Here is a 14975-nt window from a genome sequence, read left to right on the forward strand (position 1 = left end):
TGCCAACTCACCTCGTTGCGCCTGTGGGTTTATGATAGAAGAGAATTTCCGGTTTATTTAGTTGTATTGATTATAATCGTATCGGACAGCAAAAGCTAGGGTCCATCTGACATGATAACAGAATACGATATTTTTGAAAATTTAGACATTCTTTTATGGGTGATCACTCACTTAAGAATAACGAAGATGAAGAAATATTTATTTCTATGCAGAATTTCGTCTATAGGGCCTAACAGTAAAAGATTTTAATGAATGTTTCATATTTTGATCCATTTTCTTGATACCACTGAGGTTATATGAATTTCTATGTGTTCAATTTGTGGATCTTATTCCAACAATATCTACTTCTCTAGTTAACAAATTGTACATAATTAAAAACGTCAATGCCATATACTTTAACTTCTGTTCATCTATGTTATATCTTCGTTAATCAGTTAGATTATAGTTTGACTCCCAAGCCAAGTATCTCATTATATTTTTTAATTATCGATTGTGTGTAAATGTCCATGAAATGATGCCGTATTCATATTATAGGAGAAGAATTAATATAAACTTATAGCATGTTTTCAATGCTAACTTGATATATTACACATTGTAATGTGATGTAGTGTGTAAACTAAATACAAAACAGCCTTTTCTGGTTTTCAATCTAGAAAAATATTTTTTTTAAATAATATTCTGTACACTCTATCTTATTCTAGCAATAGAAACATATAACAATATATGTTTCTTATAAAGAACATGTTTCTACTAGCAACTAGATTTTTTTTTTACTTAGATTTCTATACTATGAATTTTGATATTAACGCAAAGCTTACAGCTTTTGTTATTCCTGGAGAAAATTCGTAGGAAAAACAGGGACTTTTAAATAGAATTCCATTGACATGTCCCTGATTAAAAGAAATGAAAACGCGGGAACCATTGCTGGACGACCTGTCCCTATCGAGTCCCGAGCAGTCCAAACGGTATTATCATGGTCGTTGATAAGGACGAGCATATCGATAGGTTATTTTGCTTACGGGTGAGTATTGGTAATTATTTTAAATGTCTATATAAGCAATCCAGGTCTGTCATGATTCCTGTCGAAACAGTATAATCCCAATGTAAACAAACTATCTGGTTCACACCGGCTTTCAGTATGTTAATATTTTATTAACCAATCAAAACGCGTTTTATTTGATTGCTAAGTGCGCGCCTGTCGTGTTGACAAATGGAGGGTGGGGTACGAAAACATACATTGGTAGCTTGTTTTTGTATGACATTGCATTGACATCGCTTAGAGGTAACAGAAAATATCCAAAATGCCTCCTAAAAAGCCAGCTCCAGTGAAAGCGCCTGTGCGTCCTGCAGCAAAGCCTGCACCAGCGAAACCAGCAGGGAGAGGAGCACCTGCAAAGCGAGGTGCCCCGGCTGCAGGTAAACAATGATTATAAATCAGGGCCCAACATGTATACTGAGTAATGTCACCCGTTACCTGTCGTCTAGGTCTGAAATAATAGCCACATAGCCTCTTTCATTTGATTCATCTCTCGATGCATATGCTTAATTATACATTCTGCAAAAGCTATACTTGACACGTCCGACACACATTTTAAACGTGTGTACGTTATCTGAAATCATTTCACAGTTTGTCTGCTCAAGCCTCATGATATATATGTAAAAAATTGTTCTTGCTGACATAATGTAACAAAATGCAACTTTATAAAGAATCTTGACCCAAAAATAATTTAGGATTTTTGTTTCAAAAACAATTTTAACAATTTTTGAAACAAATAGTAAATAATGATAGGTTATGATGTTCCGGTACCAAGGGAGATTGCCTAGTAAGTTAAATAAATGCTTACAAAGCAGTTATGTAGTCTCAATGATTCTGACTATCCATACTCTCCTAGGTACGTGGGTCTTAGCAGTATATTAAAGTGGATAGATACAACAATGTAATCAGAATCATTTGGACTACCAGTGATGTATCATGCAAAAAAGGGATAATATCATGTGTAGCAGGCCGGGTTTTAATTGTAGATACTGTACATAGTTGTATGGTCGCCTTCTAGCTTCCGGCTAGGGGGAATTTCCCTTTAGCTCAGTCGGTAGAGCGGCAGACCAGTAAGCCCAGGGTCGCGGGTTCGATCCCGGCTGCCTGCACACTACTACTCCTTGAACTTTTACACATGCATGATACCTTAGAATATAATTAACTAATTTGATAAGTCTATGAATGGTCAAAGTTTTTTCCTTAACATTAGCAAATTTAAATCTTTAAAATTTTCCTTAAATTATTCTCTTTCTGTTGTCATACCTGGGCCCTAAACTGTTTGAGAAATAAATTGAAGCAATACCAACATTCATGTAGCATAGGACTATAATGTACGTACTATACTAGCTATATTTTTTATGGCATTGTTATTTGAAACAAACTATATTTTTGGTCCAATCAACTATTTCATTTATAATGTAGGTCAGTTACATTTTTATGCATACATGTACATACCCATTCTTCAGGTCTGGATCAGCAAAGAGAGCTTGAATGTGAAACCAAAATGAAGTTTAAATGACATCATGCAATCACATTAAGAATAAATCAACGTAAAAATTCCCCTTTTCATTCATTTTTCCCTTTATATTTCTTTTTTTTTTTTAAATGTTCCATTTTTGGAACTGTTCTAATGTGGGTACCGTCACATTTCTAAAAATCTACATTAATTCAGGTGTAAAAAGAGGGGGAGCAGCTGCACCAGCTAAGGGTAAAGCAGCTGAGCCAGCGAAACCTAAAGCGAAAGTCTGGACTGCAAAGGATGATGCAGCCAGGAAAATTCAGACAAAGATCAGGCAGTTTTTGGCCAAGAAAAAACTTGCAAAAAAGAAGAAAGAAAAAGAGGACTATGAAGAACTCATGGATAAAATTGAAAAGGAGGTACACAATTGTATTGTATACTAAAATTAAAACATATATGTATATCATTAGGAATTAATAACTACAGGTACATGTATATTATGACAATACAAGATTTTGAGGGCCAATAATGGGCCAAGCCCATTTCAAATTGAAATAAAAATAAAAATATCTATCCCAATTCACCTATTTTCTTCCCAAAATGAGGCAAGAAGGCCTCATACTAAAACAGTGAGAAAAAGCCATTATATAAACAACTACTTATCAATATATATTTTAAATATGTAAAAATAACTCCATGCCGCCTTTGTTATACCCATTGAGAATATCACTAGATCTATTGTAGCCTACAATTATATCATATTTTCTATATGTCAGATCAATAAGATAATTTTTCAATTTTTATCCAGGCATTTATGAAATTAGTTCAAATGGAGCAAGAAGAAGCAGAACGTCAGCGTAAAAAGGAGGAAGAGGAGAGGAGAAGAAGGCAAGCTGAAACAAAGAGGAGGAAGAGAATGCTGGAGGCAGCTTTCGAGGGGGATATTGATGAAATTATGGCAGTATTACAGGAGGTATGTGTGTATAACATTGATGTTTTATATTTGTATTGTTATCATGAAGTTTTCAACCCTCTGAAAAACTAACTGAAAACTATGTGTAGTGTTTGTATTTTCTATTTAAATACCCTGTACATGTATTTATCAGCAAATTTTTATTTAAAAGAATAGCCTACCTCAAGTATAATATTTCATAAATTTTGTGACAAATGGAATATCTATTGGGCTCATTATTTAGCAACAGATTTTTTCTTCATTTTCAATATTGCTCAAAATACGAAAATTGGTGAAAAAAAATACATTTTTTGATTTATAACATTTTTCCCAAAACAAAATTTGACCAATAATAACATTTACTAGTAAACTTTCATAAAATTGTATGAGAATTTGAAGGATTCAACTGGTTAATTATGAGAGGATGAAGCCTCGATATCCATAGATGTCATTCTTATCTCTATAATACAAGGTATATATATATATATAGTTACTGTAGATCATATGTAGTTTGCTTCATAAATATACTGTCCAAAATGGAATTTCTTTTTAGTGACAAAAGCAAGTATTTTAAGAAATATTCTGTCTCTTTGAAGTTATGCAAATGAAATTTTAACACAAGATACATGTATTGCCAAAATGTCTCATTTTGAAGATTTTTAATTTATAATAATCCAATTTATACAATATAAAACATTGGTTCAACTTCAGAAATTTAATTTAAATAAATTCTAAAATAATGTAATTCTGTTCATAATCGGTTTTAGCTGCATTTTATGTTGGCATTTTAAATTGTGTAAAGATTTACAAAAGACATTAATTGGATTAACCTCATCCAAAAATATAAAACAAATTGAGATTATATATATAGTGTTTTGTTTTATTGTTACTAGGTGAAGGACTTGGATGACAAGAATGAAGTAGGGAAAGATTCCATTGGCATGGCTCTAAGAAATAAACACGAGATGGCTGTAGTAGAATGTGAGGATCCCAATGAAAACACACCTCTGTCTGAGGCAGCGAGTAAGTACATTTATCATAACCTATTAAGGGGGAGAGTAGCGTTTTACATTATGTGTTTCGCCTCCAACAAAGAAGAGTTACAATTTGTTTGGCACATTTGTAAGTCAGAGATTATTTATTCAGGGATTTTCATTTACCATGGCATATACTAAAGCAAAGACTGGTGTATTATTACATGTATATCTTTATATAAAATGTATAAAAAAATATGAAAATTTCAATTTAAAAAAAATGCATGGATAGCTATCACTGGGATTTGATACTAAGACATCTTGATTATGAACAGGAAGCATAATCCAGTATATCAATGACCATGCTATTTTTGTTGATAGATGGTGGAAATGTAGACACCATACGACTCCTATTGGATAAGGGTGCTGACCCCAATACAAAAGGTCAGTTTGGACGTACACCTCTTTACCGAGCAGCTTTTGCTGGACATATGGAAGCTTGTCAGGTAATGAGGAAAGATATAGAAAATATTTTACAATTTGTCTTTCCTGTTTGTGAGGGGACTATACTTTTCCTCTCCGTCCGTTTGTATATACATGTACTCCTCTGAAGTTTTTATTTAAATCTTTTTATTTTGGTTGGCAGTTGTTACTCCAGAATGGTGCAGATCCACGGATATATGCAAGTGACAGCCAAACCCCTCAACAGGTGAGACAATGAGTGCCTCGACTTTATAAACACAAAAGGAAGTTTGATTTGTTCTTCATGTCCTGTACAATATTACTATTTGCTTTGGGTAAATAGTGTCTACATTTATATGTCAAGGGTTGAATAGAAATGATATCTTTATTGTTTTTCTTGTCCTGTTTTTTAGGCCATGATAGTTTGGTCAGTAGAGCATCAGACTTTGCTACCTCAGGTGAAGATCTGAGTTGTGTGATTCTATCTCTCCTCAGTATGGTAAAACTGTGTTTCCCAAGCAGCTGAAATAATGAATCATTCTGTGCTGTCGTGGTTATAGTTTGGGCAATACACTTTACTCCAAGTTGCTATGGATACCCTGCAATGAGTCTCATATATGTTGTTTGGTGAGGTAGCCACCAGCTACTACAAGCAAAATGTGCCTGGGATTTCATGGGACAGTAAATAACTCATACTCCTTGATTTACTGGTTACCTGCAGTCATGGTCAGGATTCATCAGTTTACAAATCTACCTCTGTATAGTTACCTGTAAAAAGCTGTGTCTTAAATTCTCTAACAAATAAAACTCTGACACATGTGAACATTGACTACAAGGGATCTTAGTATTGATAATACAAACTGTCGTTGACATATGCCGGGCAATGCCTCTTGATTCCTTGGGGAACACAGGGCGACAACTACATTTGTATCGATCATTAGGAGCGGTGGGCAATTTCAAATTAAATTTCAGCTGTGGACTAAATTGCCCCCTTAAGTTAAAAATTGATAAAAGGAGACTGTAAAATAATATATTCAGTTCATCAATATCAGGTAAAAGATTGTTTAAATTGAAGAAAGTCAGTGTGAAAATAATCTTACCTGTCCAGTTATATTAAGTGACTTATAAATGGCCTTTACAAACTTTGGATTATCTCCCCTTAACAGATAGCCTCCCAGAAGGCGGTACAAGATCTGATAAAGGACTGGGACGTTTCCCAGACAGACACCCTTCTGGCTAAACTGGAAGCTGCCAAAGAAAAACGCTTGGAAGAACAGAGGAAAAGGAATGAGTTCGAACAAAGCAAGTTAGTATCTCTCTGCTCTGTATTAAAATGATTCTTCATTGCATGGCAACAAAAAAAGCTAGGGATCAAAACTAAATTGTGCTTGTGAAGTTTCAAGTCAAAGAGCATATAAATTAGTTAAACAAACTCCTGGGATGTTTTTTTTTTGTTTAATTTGCAACAATTATAAAATAATTTAAACAATCACATTTGTGACCGAAATGGTAATTTGCAGGAGGTATATCATTTCTGCTGAAAGAGTTAAAGTAGCATTCAATCAACATTTAACAATTTAAATCTTATAAACATCAATTCATTGAATTTTTGTACTCATTTACATTTTTACACAGATTGGAGAGCAAAGTGGAAGCTGCTCAACATGAATATGATGTTTTACAGAAACAGGTTTGTACAGAATCTATAAATAAACTACCTTGAAATATTGTTTTCAATTAATCAAAAGGATACAATTACATTGGCTTTATATACAAAGGTCCGGTGCTATCCCATGAACCATGGGCATACATATATAAAGAACTGTGGGTTTAACATTTGTATGAAGTCCCTGTGGTTTTACACAAATATATCCACCATTCTGCAAGGAAATACTACAATATACATATCAGCCTTCACAAGCTGACAGAATACCAAATAATTGATCCAGAGAGTTCACCATCCCATGTTAAAAATTATGCCACAAGTCCATAGTGTATACAGATACATGTAATATGTGTTGCCATTGATTTTTACTTGGTACATGTGTATTTAATGTGTGAAATATGTAAAATATTAAAATTTCATATGTGCATGTAAAATTATACATAACCTAATATAAGTTACATAATGTGTTATATACTAAATGCTGTAAACTGACACATTACTTTTACAGTAGAATACACTATTGGTAAATGTGGTCTCATGTCAACACACTTCAATATTGCAATAAACTCTCAGTAGGACCATCCAGAAAAGTTTTCTATTGATTTTAATTGTTTATATTGGAGTGTACCAATTCATTAATGTGGTATCCTAACTGTTAATTTTGATAATGTACATGAGTTAGCTGAAATAAAAATACTTAATACGTGACAGGTAAATGTATAGGGATTTTTAATAGTTTCTTTGTCAAATCTCTTGTTATGGTCATTATATTTGTTCTTTGTTTCTGTAGTTAAATAAAGCTTACTGTGAGCTTGAAAAGAGGATTACTGAGCACGACGAGGCTATGAACAGTGGATTTGACCGTCCAGATGTCACACTACAGGTAAGTGAGTAATCAAACTGTCCAGGTGTCACACTACAGGTACGTGGGTAATCAAATCGTCCAGGTGTCACACTACAGGTAAGTGGGTAATCAAATCGTCCAGATGTAACACTACAGGTAAGTGGGTAATCAAATCGTCCAGATGTCACACTACAGGTAAGTGGGTAATCAAATCGTCCAGATGTCACACTACAGGTAAGTGGGTAATCAAATCGTCCAGATGTCACAATACAGGTAAGTGGGTAATCAAATCGTCCAGATGTCACACTACAGTTAAGTGGGTAATCAAATCGTCTAGATGTCACACTACAGGTAAGTGGGTAATCAAATCGTCCAGATGTCACACTACAGGTAAGTGGGTAATCAAATTGTCCAGGTGTCACACTACAGGTAAGTGGGTAATCAAATCGTCCAGATGTCACACTACAGGTAAGTGGGTAATTACTGCTAGGAAGTTGGGGTACTAATCAAAGAACCTGCATTCTCCCATCTCTCTGACCTAATTTCATTTTCATGTGATAATTTGCCAGAAAATGCTTCAATAAGTAAATTGATCAGTGGTAGTTGATATTAGGTAAAATGATGATGCCGTAGTTAAATCAAATATCTAACATATTGTACACTCATCGCCTTAAATCGAAATACATAATGTTTGGTGAAATAAATCTTTATTTGAATACCAGCATCAGCATCTTGTCAATAACGTTTTTTTTTTTTTTTATAACTTAAAATTTTATTTGGTTTTCTAAGCAAACATTTACATGACATAATAATATAATTCCTTCATACCAAACTTCTATCTTTCCATAGCAAACCTCCCTACTACATACATTAACAAGTCTCACAATATATTTCATTTCAATAACATCAATAATGAAATTTCAAATTTTATCAGGAAATCCAAATCCTATTACCACATTTTACTGGTTGGTGATAATTTTAACTTATGCTTGATATACTTGGTGATAAGTCTGCACCCCACCTCCACCACCACCACACACACACATGTGACACACACACACACATGTGACACACACACACACATGTGACACACACACACACCCAATCCCCAATATCCAGGGTGATGACTGATGATATTTCTTAACATGGAAAGGTTTTATCTCCCTGTTGCAGGCAATCCATGATGGGGAGGATGAAGTCGAATTATTGAAACTTAATACAGAGAAAGCTCGAGAAAAGTTAGCAAACACCAAGCTAGAACTCCGCGAACAGAAGCGAGCAGGACAGTGTAAGAGGTTTTGCCTGACAATATATGATATATAAAAATACTGTACACATATATTATTTAGTGGTAATTTTATTTAATTACTTTTAAAACTTTCTGCTACATAATGATTACCTTATAAATTGTACTTTCTGTATGTTATTTTTCTATGATAAGTACAATAATCTGATGCACTAAAAAAAATGAAAATTGAAAGTGCCAAAATATAGATACATGTACGGTACTACCTTGCCTGTTGGTGGTACCATATCCATCCTTCAATTTATTGACCTGTAAGAGTATTATAGAAATCAAACAATTGAGATATGGACACATTTTTGAATGAGACATACCTTGTCCCTCTAACAACAATTTGACTTGTACAGATTTTAAATTTGAATTGAAATATTTAATATCCAGCTGCTCTAGAGGAAGATGAACTCCCTGGTGTAAAAGTAATGACCCGAGAATTAGAAGATGTTTTACTCAGGGATGTGGGCAATAAGATCAAAGACTCTGGCAAGTAAGTAACACAATATATAAGTAAACCTGTAATTAGAGACCATCATTGATAATCCATAAATTGGTCTCTTTATGCAGGTTCGGTTTAAGCATGAATATATACTCCAAATGGCATTTTAAATGAGTTGTTATTTCTTACTTTCAAGGATAAGATAAAATTGCATAAAAATAGATACCTTGGCAGTAAAAAAAAATTAATTAAAATTATAATCCATTTCTTAATTTCTATGAAAAGACATCCTTTAACCTTTAGTAAAATTTCAGGAATGTGAACTATGTGAAAGCTTTGTAGTAATTAAATTATGAAGATCCTTTGAAAGCACATTTTTCTAACCAGTGATTGAAAGTAGTAAGGAGTAAAAGATGTATCTTGTGCTTGAAATCTAATTTTCTTTGTAAGAATGAAATAACCCACAAATTGTAATTTGATGACCCACATTGTTTTTTTATATTACATTACTATTGTATTTTTTTTATCTTCTGTACAGGTGGCCACTTATCATTGATCCCAATGCTCAGGTCGCGACCTTCTTACGATATCGCGACACCAACTATCTTAACGCACTCAGTCCAGCTCAGATGGAGCCTGATAAGGCGAGAATGGCAATCATTGGATCAATCAGGTAAAAACCTCTTTCCTACCTACAACTGATGCCCTCTGTGTTATAGGTACGGTAAAACTCTTGTTTATTTAACATTTTAACAGTTATCAAGAGTGAATCTGTTGTCAATATGAATTCAGTCTAGGAGACTGATAAAATGTTAAGGTTGATGTTGTAGTTATTCATTTGTTATCCAAATTGCGTTCATATTGACCATAAATGTAATCTGACAACTGTTCATTTGTTATATTCATTTCACAGATTATCAAAATTAACACCTTAGTTTGGCTAGCCATATTGGGCATCAACATGACATTATATTATTGAACATCATGTGACGTAGAGTGCGTTTATAATTGTATGAATACAATCCCTTTCCTTGTCGTGTGTATTACAGGTATGGTAAACCATTGGTGCTGGACATGATGGAGGTGGATATGTTTGACACTGTTACAATGAGATTTGATGAAATTCTCGAAGGTCTCATGGGCAAGATCATGGACAAAAGTGTAATGGAGGAAGAAATGTGAGTTATAATTTACACAACAACACAAATTAAATCTTAAATGAGTCAAGATTAGGATAATGAAATCAAAGATATATGCATATTTTTTTTTAAATATGTTGATTTAAACATATTTTATTGTATCTTATTATATACAAAGGGAATGGGCACAAGTTATCAAACTTATATTAAGCCCTTTCCCTAAAATTTTCGTAAGTCTCATTATACACCCTCGAAGAGATATCAAAAGTTTTATTTGAAGGACATTTATACACAGGTGCATCTTAAGTTTTTTGTTAGGACTTTTAGATGTCTCCACCACAGAGTTATATGAAAATGGACACACACTCAGAAAACCTTCTCTTCTAATATCTCCAAGAATAACTCAAAATTTTCTGTTTTTGTTTATCATACAGAACCAATATGAAGGTCGACACCTCATTCCCATCCATATACTTTCAAAAATAAAGGAGCTGAAGAAAATCAAATGAAAAATTTGAAGACTTCCTTTGGTATAAAAATCTGAAGACTTGCTTCAGCATAAAAAAATTTCACCACGTTTTGTACTTTTAATTTGAATTTTGTCATAAATCTGTTCATTCTTTTTCAGCTACTTGAAATTGGTGAAAAAATCAGATGGAGATGAATACGCAAAGACAAAATTCAATGACTTAAGAACAAAAAATTTCCGATTCTTTATCATCACAAAGAATCCTTACCCGCCTGATGAGCTGATGGAACAGACTTACATCGTTCGTATGTATGTGCCTACCTAAACAGGACTATTTTGACATAATGGCAATGGATTTTCTTATATTTAAATGCGTTCTTATAATAAGCAATCAATGAAAACGACCAGGTTCAAGTACAGAGCGGTTCTGAAATTATGTTATATTTGTCAAATTGAAAATGTATAGAGGGGCTTGAATTTAATAGATAAATGATATAGCCATGTAGAACCAGTCCTTATAGACGGGTGACTAATCCTATGTTAAAGGTGCAATTTTTTATGGTGAGGACAGTTTTAGATTGATGACGTTGATTATATTTGATTAAGATAGCCTGTAGTTTTAATCTGGGCTAAATCAACAAAGTAAATTGTCTTCCTATCATTATCAAGCTTTTCCAAACTTATAATTATGATATAGAGATAAGTAGTATATCCATGTATGGCATATTACTGTATTTCTCCTGTGATAAGCGCAGGAAAAGTAGGGGCTCTTATTGCAGGGCAAAGAAACATAACTTTTGTTAGCATTTCTACAGAACTGTGATAGACATGAGCTTGATCTCTAGGCATGCTGTTGATTATTTATATTTATTGATTTAAATTATTAAATACAGTACATGTTTATATTCCTGGGTCAAAAAAGTAAATCAAACATTTTTAAGTATAAATTTCACAAACTGAAAATAACCTTCAGAATTCTACGTAAGGAATTAAGTTTGACATTGAATTTCAGCAATCAGGGTAAAATTTTCCATTTTCACATATTCAATAAAAAATTATTCTTTATATTTCTTGCTCATTTTGTCTTGTCCTTAATATCACCAGTTTTCACTGAAGAATTTAAAGTCTGAGTTAAAATACAACGTAGTTGTCATCATGTAACATGCACAATAATCTGTCCATATATTATACAATGTTCAATGTAAGGTAAACCTTTGGTCAGTTCTAATGAAATGAAATAAATACTATTGAATCTGTTCAAATTTTACAAAATCATACTTCAGAAATTAAAGTTCTTGTATGTCAAAATACATAATGTTAGAAATATGCTGTCCATATACTGGGACTTAATTATCAAAACAAAGATTTAGGGTGAAAATGGTGTTTGGTCCTCAAAATGTCAATATTGGACCTGCAATTTTTTAAATCTGGTTTATGTATAAAAAAGAAAGAGATCAAATAAGTGTTATTTTTATTCATATTTTTTATCAGCACTGTATTTTATGTGAAAATGTATGATCTTATATTCATTCATAATACGAAATTAATTTGATAATTTTTTTAATCAATTTCATATGCCAAAATACAATATGTATTTGTATGTCAATCCGTCCAATGTAAGTTATTTTGTACCTTTGTGTTTCAAATTTATTATTTAAATTGTGCAGAACATGGTAATAAAATACTATTTAAATATTATAATTGCATGGTGTTTGTTGTTAGTTATGAGACATGTACATCAGGAAAGGTTAGGACTTTTGATTTTTATAAATTCCATTTCCTGTTACAGATCTCTTCAATTAAATACTGTCATGATTAAGTAATTCTATCTTTTCACTGGCTGACAGCCAGCTAGCAATAAAGATTATAAATCTTGGCAGAATGTTAACCAAACATTACATATAAAGTGTAGTTCACCTCTACCACATCCACGGTACTCCAGGAGCTACTGGGTGTATGTTCAGTTTTGCTCTCTCTCGATCTACACCCCAGGCAGACGTCACAACAAAATCAAAGGCTGCATTTTGTGGATAAAACAAAAAGACTAAGTCTTATCCCTTGTTGTCACTCTTCTAATAATCTTCAACAGAAATGAATCAGCTCAGTGATTGGTCAGGTCGACCCTAACAGATTTGAAATCTTTGAAATCTTTGATATCTGACCCAATGACTTTGACTTTGTGTCAGATGACCTTTATTTCTTATCTGATTTCAACCAGCTTTTTATTATTTCACAACAAAATGTTAACCAGTAAGAGATAAACAAAGAACATTCAAACCTTGTTAACATGAAGTCCGCATGATCATATAAAAACTTCGAGTATTCGAGGAAACCGAGTTAATCTTATACAGAATTTTTACCATCTAAACTGAAGTTTAACTCCAAGTTTTGAAGGTCTTTTGAGTAATCTGAGTTGAGATAATGAAGATTAACTCAATCGGGGGGAAAAACCAATTCAAAACATGAGAAGAATCCATTGTAGAATATGGGTCAGATCCAGTCTAAAGACAACTCAAACTGGATAAAACCAGGCCAAATACCAAGGAAATATAGATCTGCATCAAAAGCCTAAAAAAAACCATGTGTTCCAGTATGGTAAACACCTTCTGGTTTGTCGACACAGCATAAGGTCATCACCTTCTGATTCATTGACACAGCGTTAGGTCATCACCTTCTGATTCATTGACACGGCAGTAGATCATCAACTTCTGGTTTGTTGACACAGTGTTAGGTCATCACCTTTTTGTAAGTTGACACAGCATTAGATCATAAACTTTTGGTTCATCAACACAGCGTAAGGTCATCACCTTCTGGTTTGTTGTCACAGCGTGAGGTCATCAACTCCTGGTTTGTTGACACAACATTAGGTCATCACCTTCTGGTTTGTTGTCACAGCGTTAGATCATCACCTTCTGGTTTGTTGACACAGCATGAGGTCATCAACTCCTGGTTTGTTGACACAACATTAGGTCATCACCTTCTGGTTTGTTGACACAGTGTTAGGTCATCACCTTCTGGTTTGTTGACACAGCATTAGATCATCACCTTCTGGTTTGTTGACACAGCATTAGATCATCACTTTCTTGTTTGTTGACACAGCATTAGGTCATCACCTTCTGGTTTGTTGACACAACATTAGGTCATCACCTTCTGGTTTGTTGACACAGCATTAGGTCATCACCTTCTGGTTCATCGACACAGCATTAGGTCATCACCATCTAGTTCATAATCACAGCGAAAAGTCATCACCTTCTGGTTCGACGTCACAGCGTTAGGTCATCACCTTCTGGTTTGTTGACACAACATTAGGTCATCACCTTCTGGTTTGTTGACACAGCTTTAGGTCATCACCCTCTGGTTCATCAACACAGCATTAGGTCATCACTTTCTGGTTTGTTGACACAGCATTAGGTCATCACCTTCTGGTTCGACGTCACAGCATCTTGTAGATATTTGGCTATATACAAAATTTCAGTAAACTTGGTTGATATTTACTCTAGTTAAGGTCATGACACTTGAGAGCAACTTCTGGTTCATCGACACAGCATTATTTCATCACCTGAGAGCACCTTTTGGTTTGTCGACACAGCGTTAGGTCATCACCCGAGAGTTTACTTAAAAGAAAACACTACAAAAGACTGATAAATATTTATTGATGGATTTGTGTAACAATAGAAAACATTACTAGGTATATGATGTATCAATATGCTGAACAGTGTCCTTTAGGGACAGGTTCATTAGGACTCATCACCCTCCAGAGGTAGGGGGCAGTCTGTTGTACTGACCCCCTAGACTGACCCTTGTCTCTAGAATATCAAAATTACAAATAAAATTGAGCTTAATTATTTTGGTCTCTAAAATTTTCTCATTCTAAAGGGAGATAATCTAGTATAAGAAAAAGGGAGATAATCTAGTATAAGAAATCAACTGGACACATCGTTACAATTCCCTGGAGGATTGTGGCCAGTTTATGTATCCTCTGATGGGGCTGTTTTACAAACCCTAAATTACTGTATCACCTGTTTCAAAGTCACTCTTCGATGTATGTACAAAACAAGTAAATAATCCTACCACTCTGCATCAAACAATATTAGTATAGATATTCTACTGATTGAGGGAAGTCAAGAGGGTCAAATATCACAAAGGTTTGTAGTCCCAAAATGATTTAAATCACATAACATTGTACTTAAATTTGCTAGTAACCCCAGCATTAGACAGCCACAACAGTTACAAAGTAA

General features: G+C 33.8%; 1 protein-coding gene across 1 annotated transcript; it reads left to right on the plus strand.

Annotated features, from left to right (window-relative positions):
• The first annotated feature begins 1190 nt into the window (after positions 1-1190).
• LOC117325872 (putative IQ motif and ankyrin repeat domain-containing protein) lies at positions 1191-12183 on the plus strand. Its single transcript, XM_033882370.1, has 14 exons — positions 1191-1416; positions 2709-2914; positions 3304-3468; positions 4341-4470; positions 4803-4927; positions 5068-5130; positions 6050-6189; positions 6519-6573; positions 7340-7432; positions 8567-8681; positions 9078-9180; positions 9668-9802; positions 10179-10307; positions 10897-12183. The coding sequence occupies exons 1-14, from the start codon at positions 1302-1304 to the stop codon at positions 11060-11062; spliced, it is 1740 nt and encodes a 579-aa protein (XP_033738261.1). The 5' UTR covers positions 1191-1301; the 3' UTR covers positions 11063-12183.
• The last annotated feature ends 2792 nt before the right edge of the window (positions 12184-14975 follow it).

The sequence above is a fragment of the Pecten maximus genome, chromosome 4 (genome assembly GCF_902652985.1).
Source record: "Pecten maximus chromosome 4, xPecMax1.1, whole genome shotgun sequence".
In the NCBI taxonomy this organism is placed as follows: Eukaryota; Metazoa; Mollusca; class Bivalvia; order Pectinida; family Pectinidae; genus Pecten; species Pecten maximus.

Excerpts from the sequence above, each read along its gene's own strand:
- LOC117325872 (XM_033882370.1), top strand. The coding sequence starts at position 1,302 with ATGCCTCCTAAAAAGCCAGCTCCAGTGAAAGCGCCTGTGCGTCCTGCA. Across the intron at positions 4,928-5,067 it reads GACATATGGAAGCTTGTCAG|TTGTTACTCCAGAATGGTGC; the intron begins GTAATGAGGAAA and ends TTTGGTTGGCAG. Across the intron at positions 9,181-9,667 it reads AAGATCAAAGACTCTGGCAA|GTGGCCACTTATCATTGATC; the intron begins GTAAGTAACACA and ends TCTTCTGTACAG.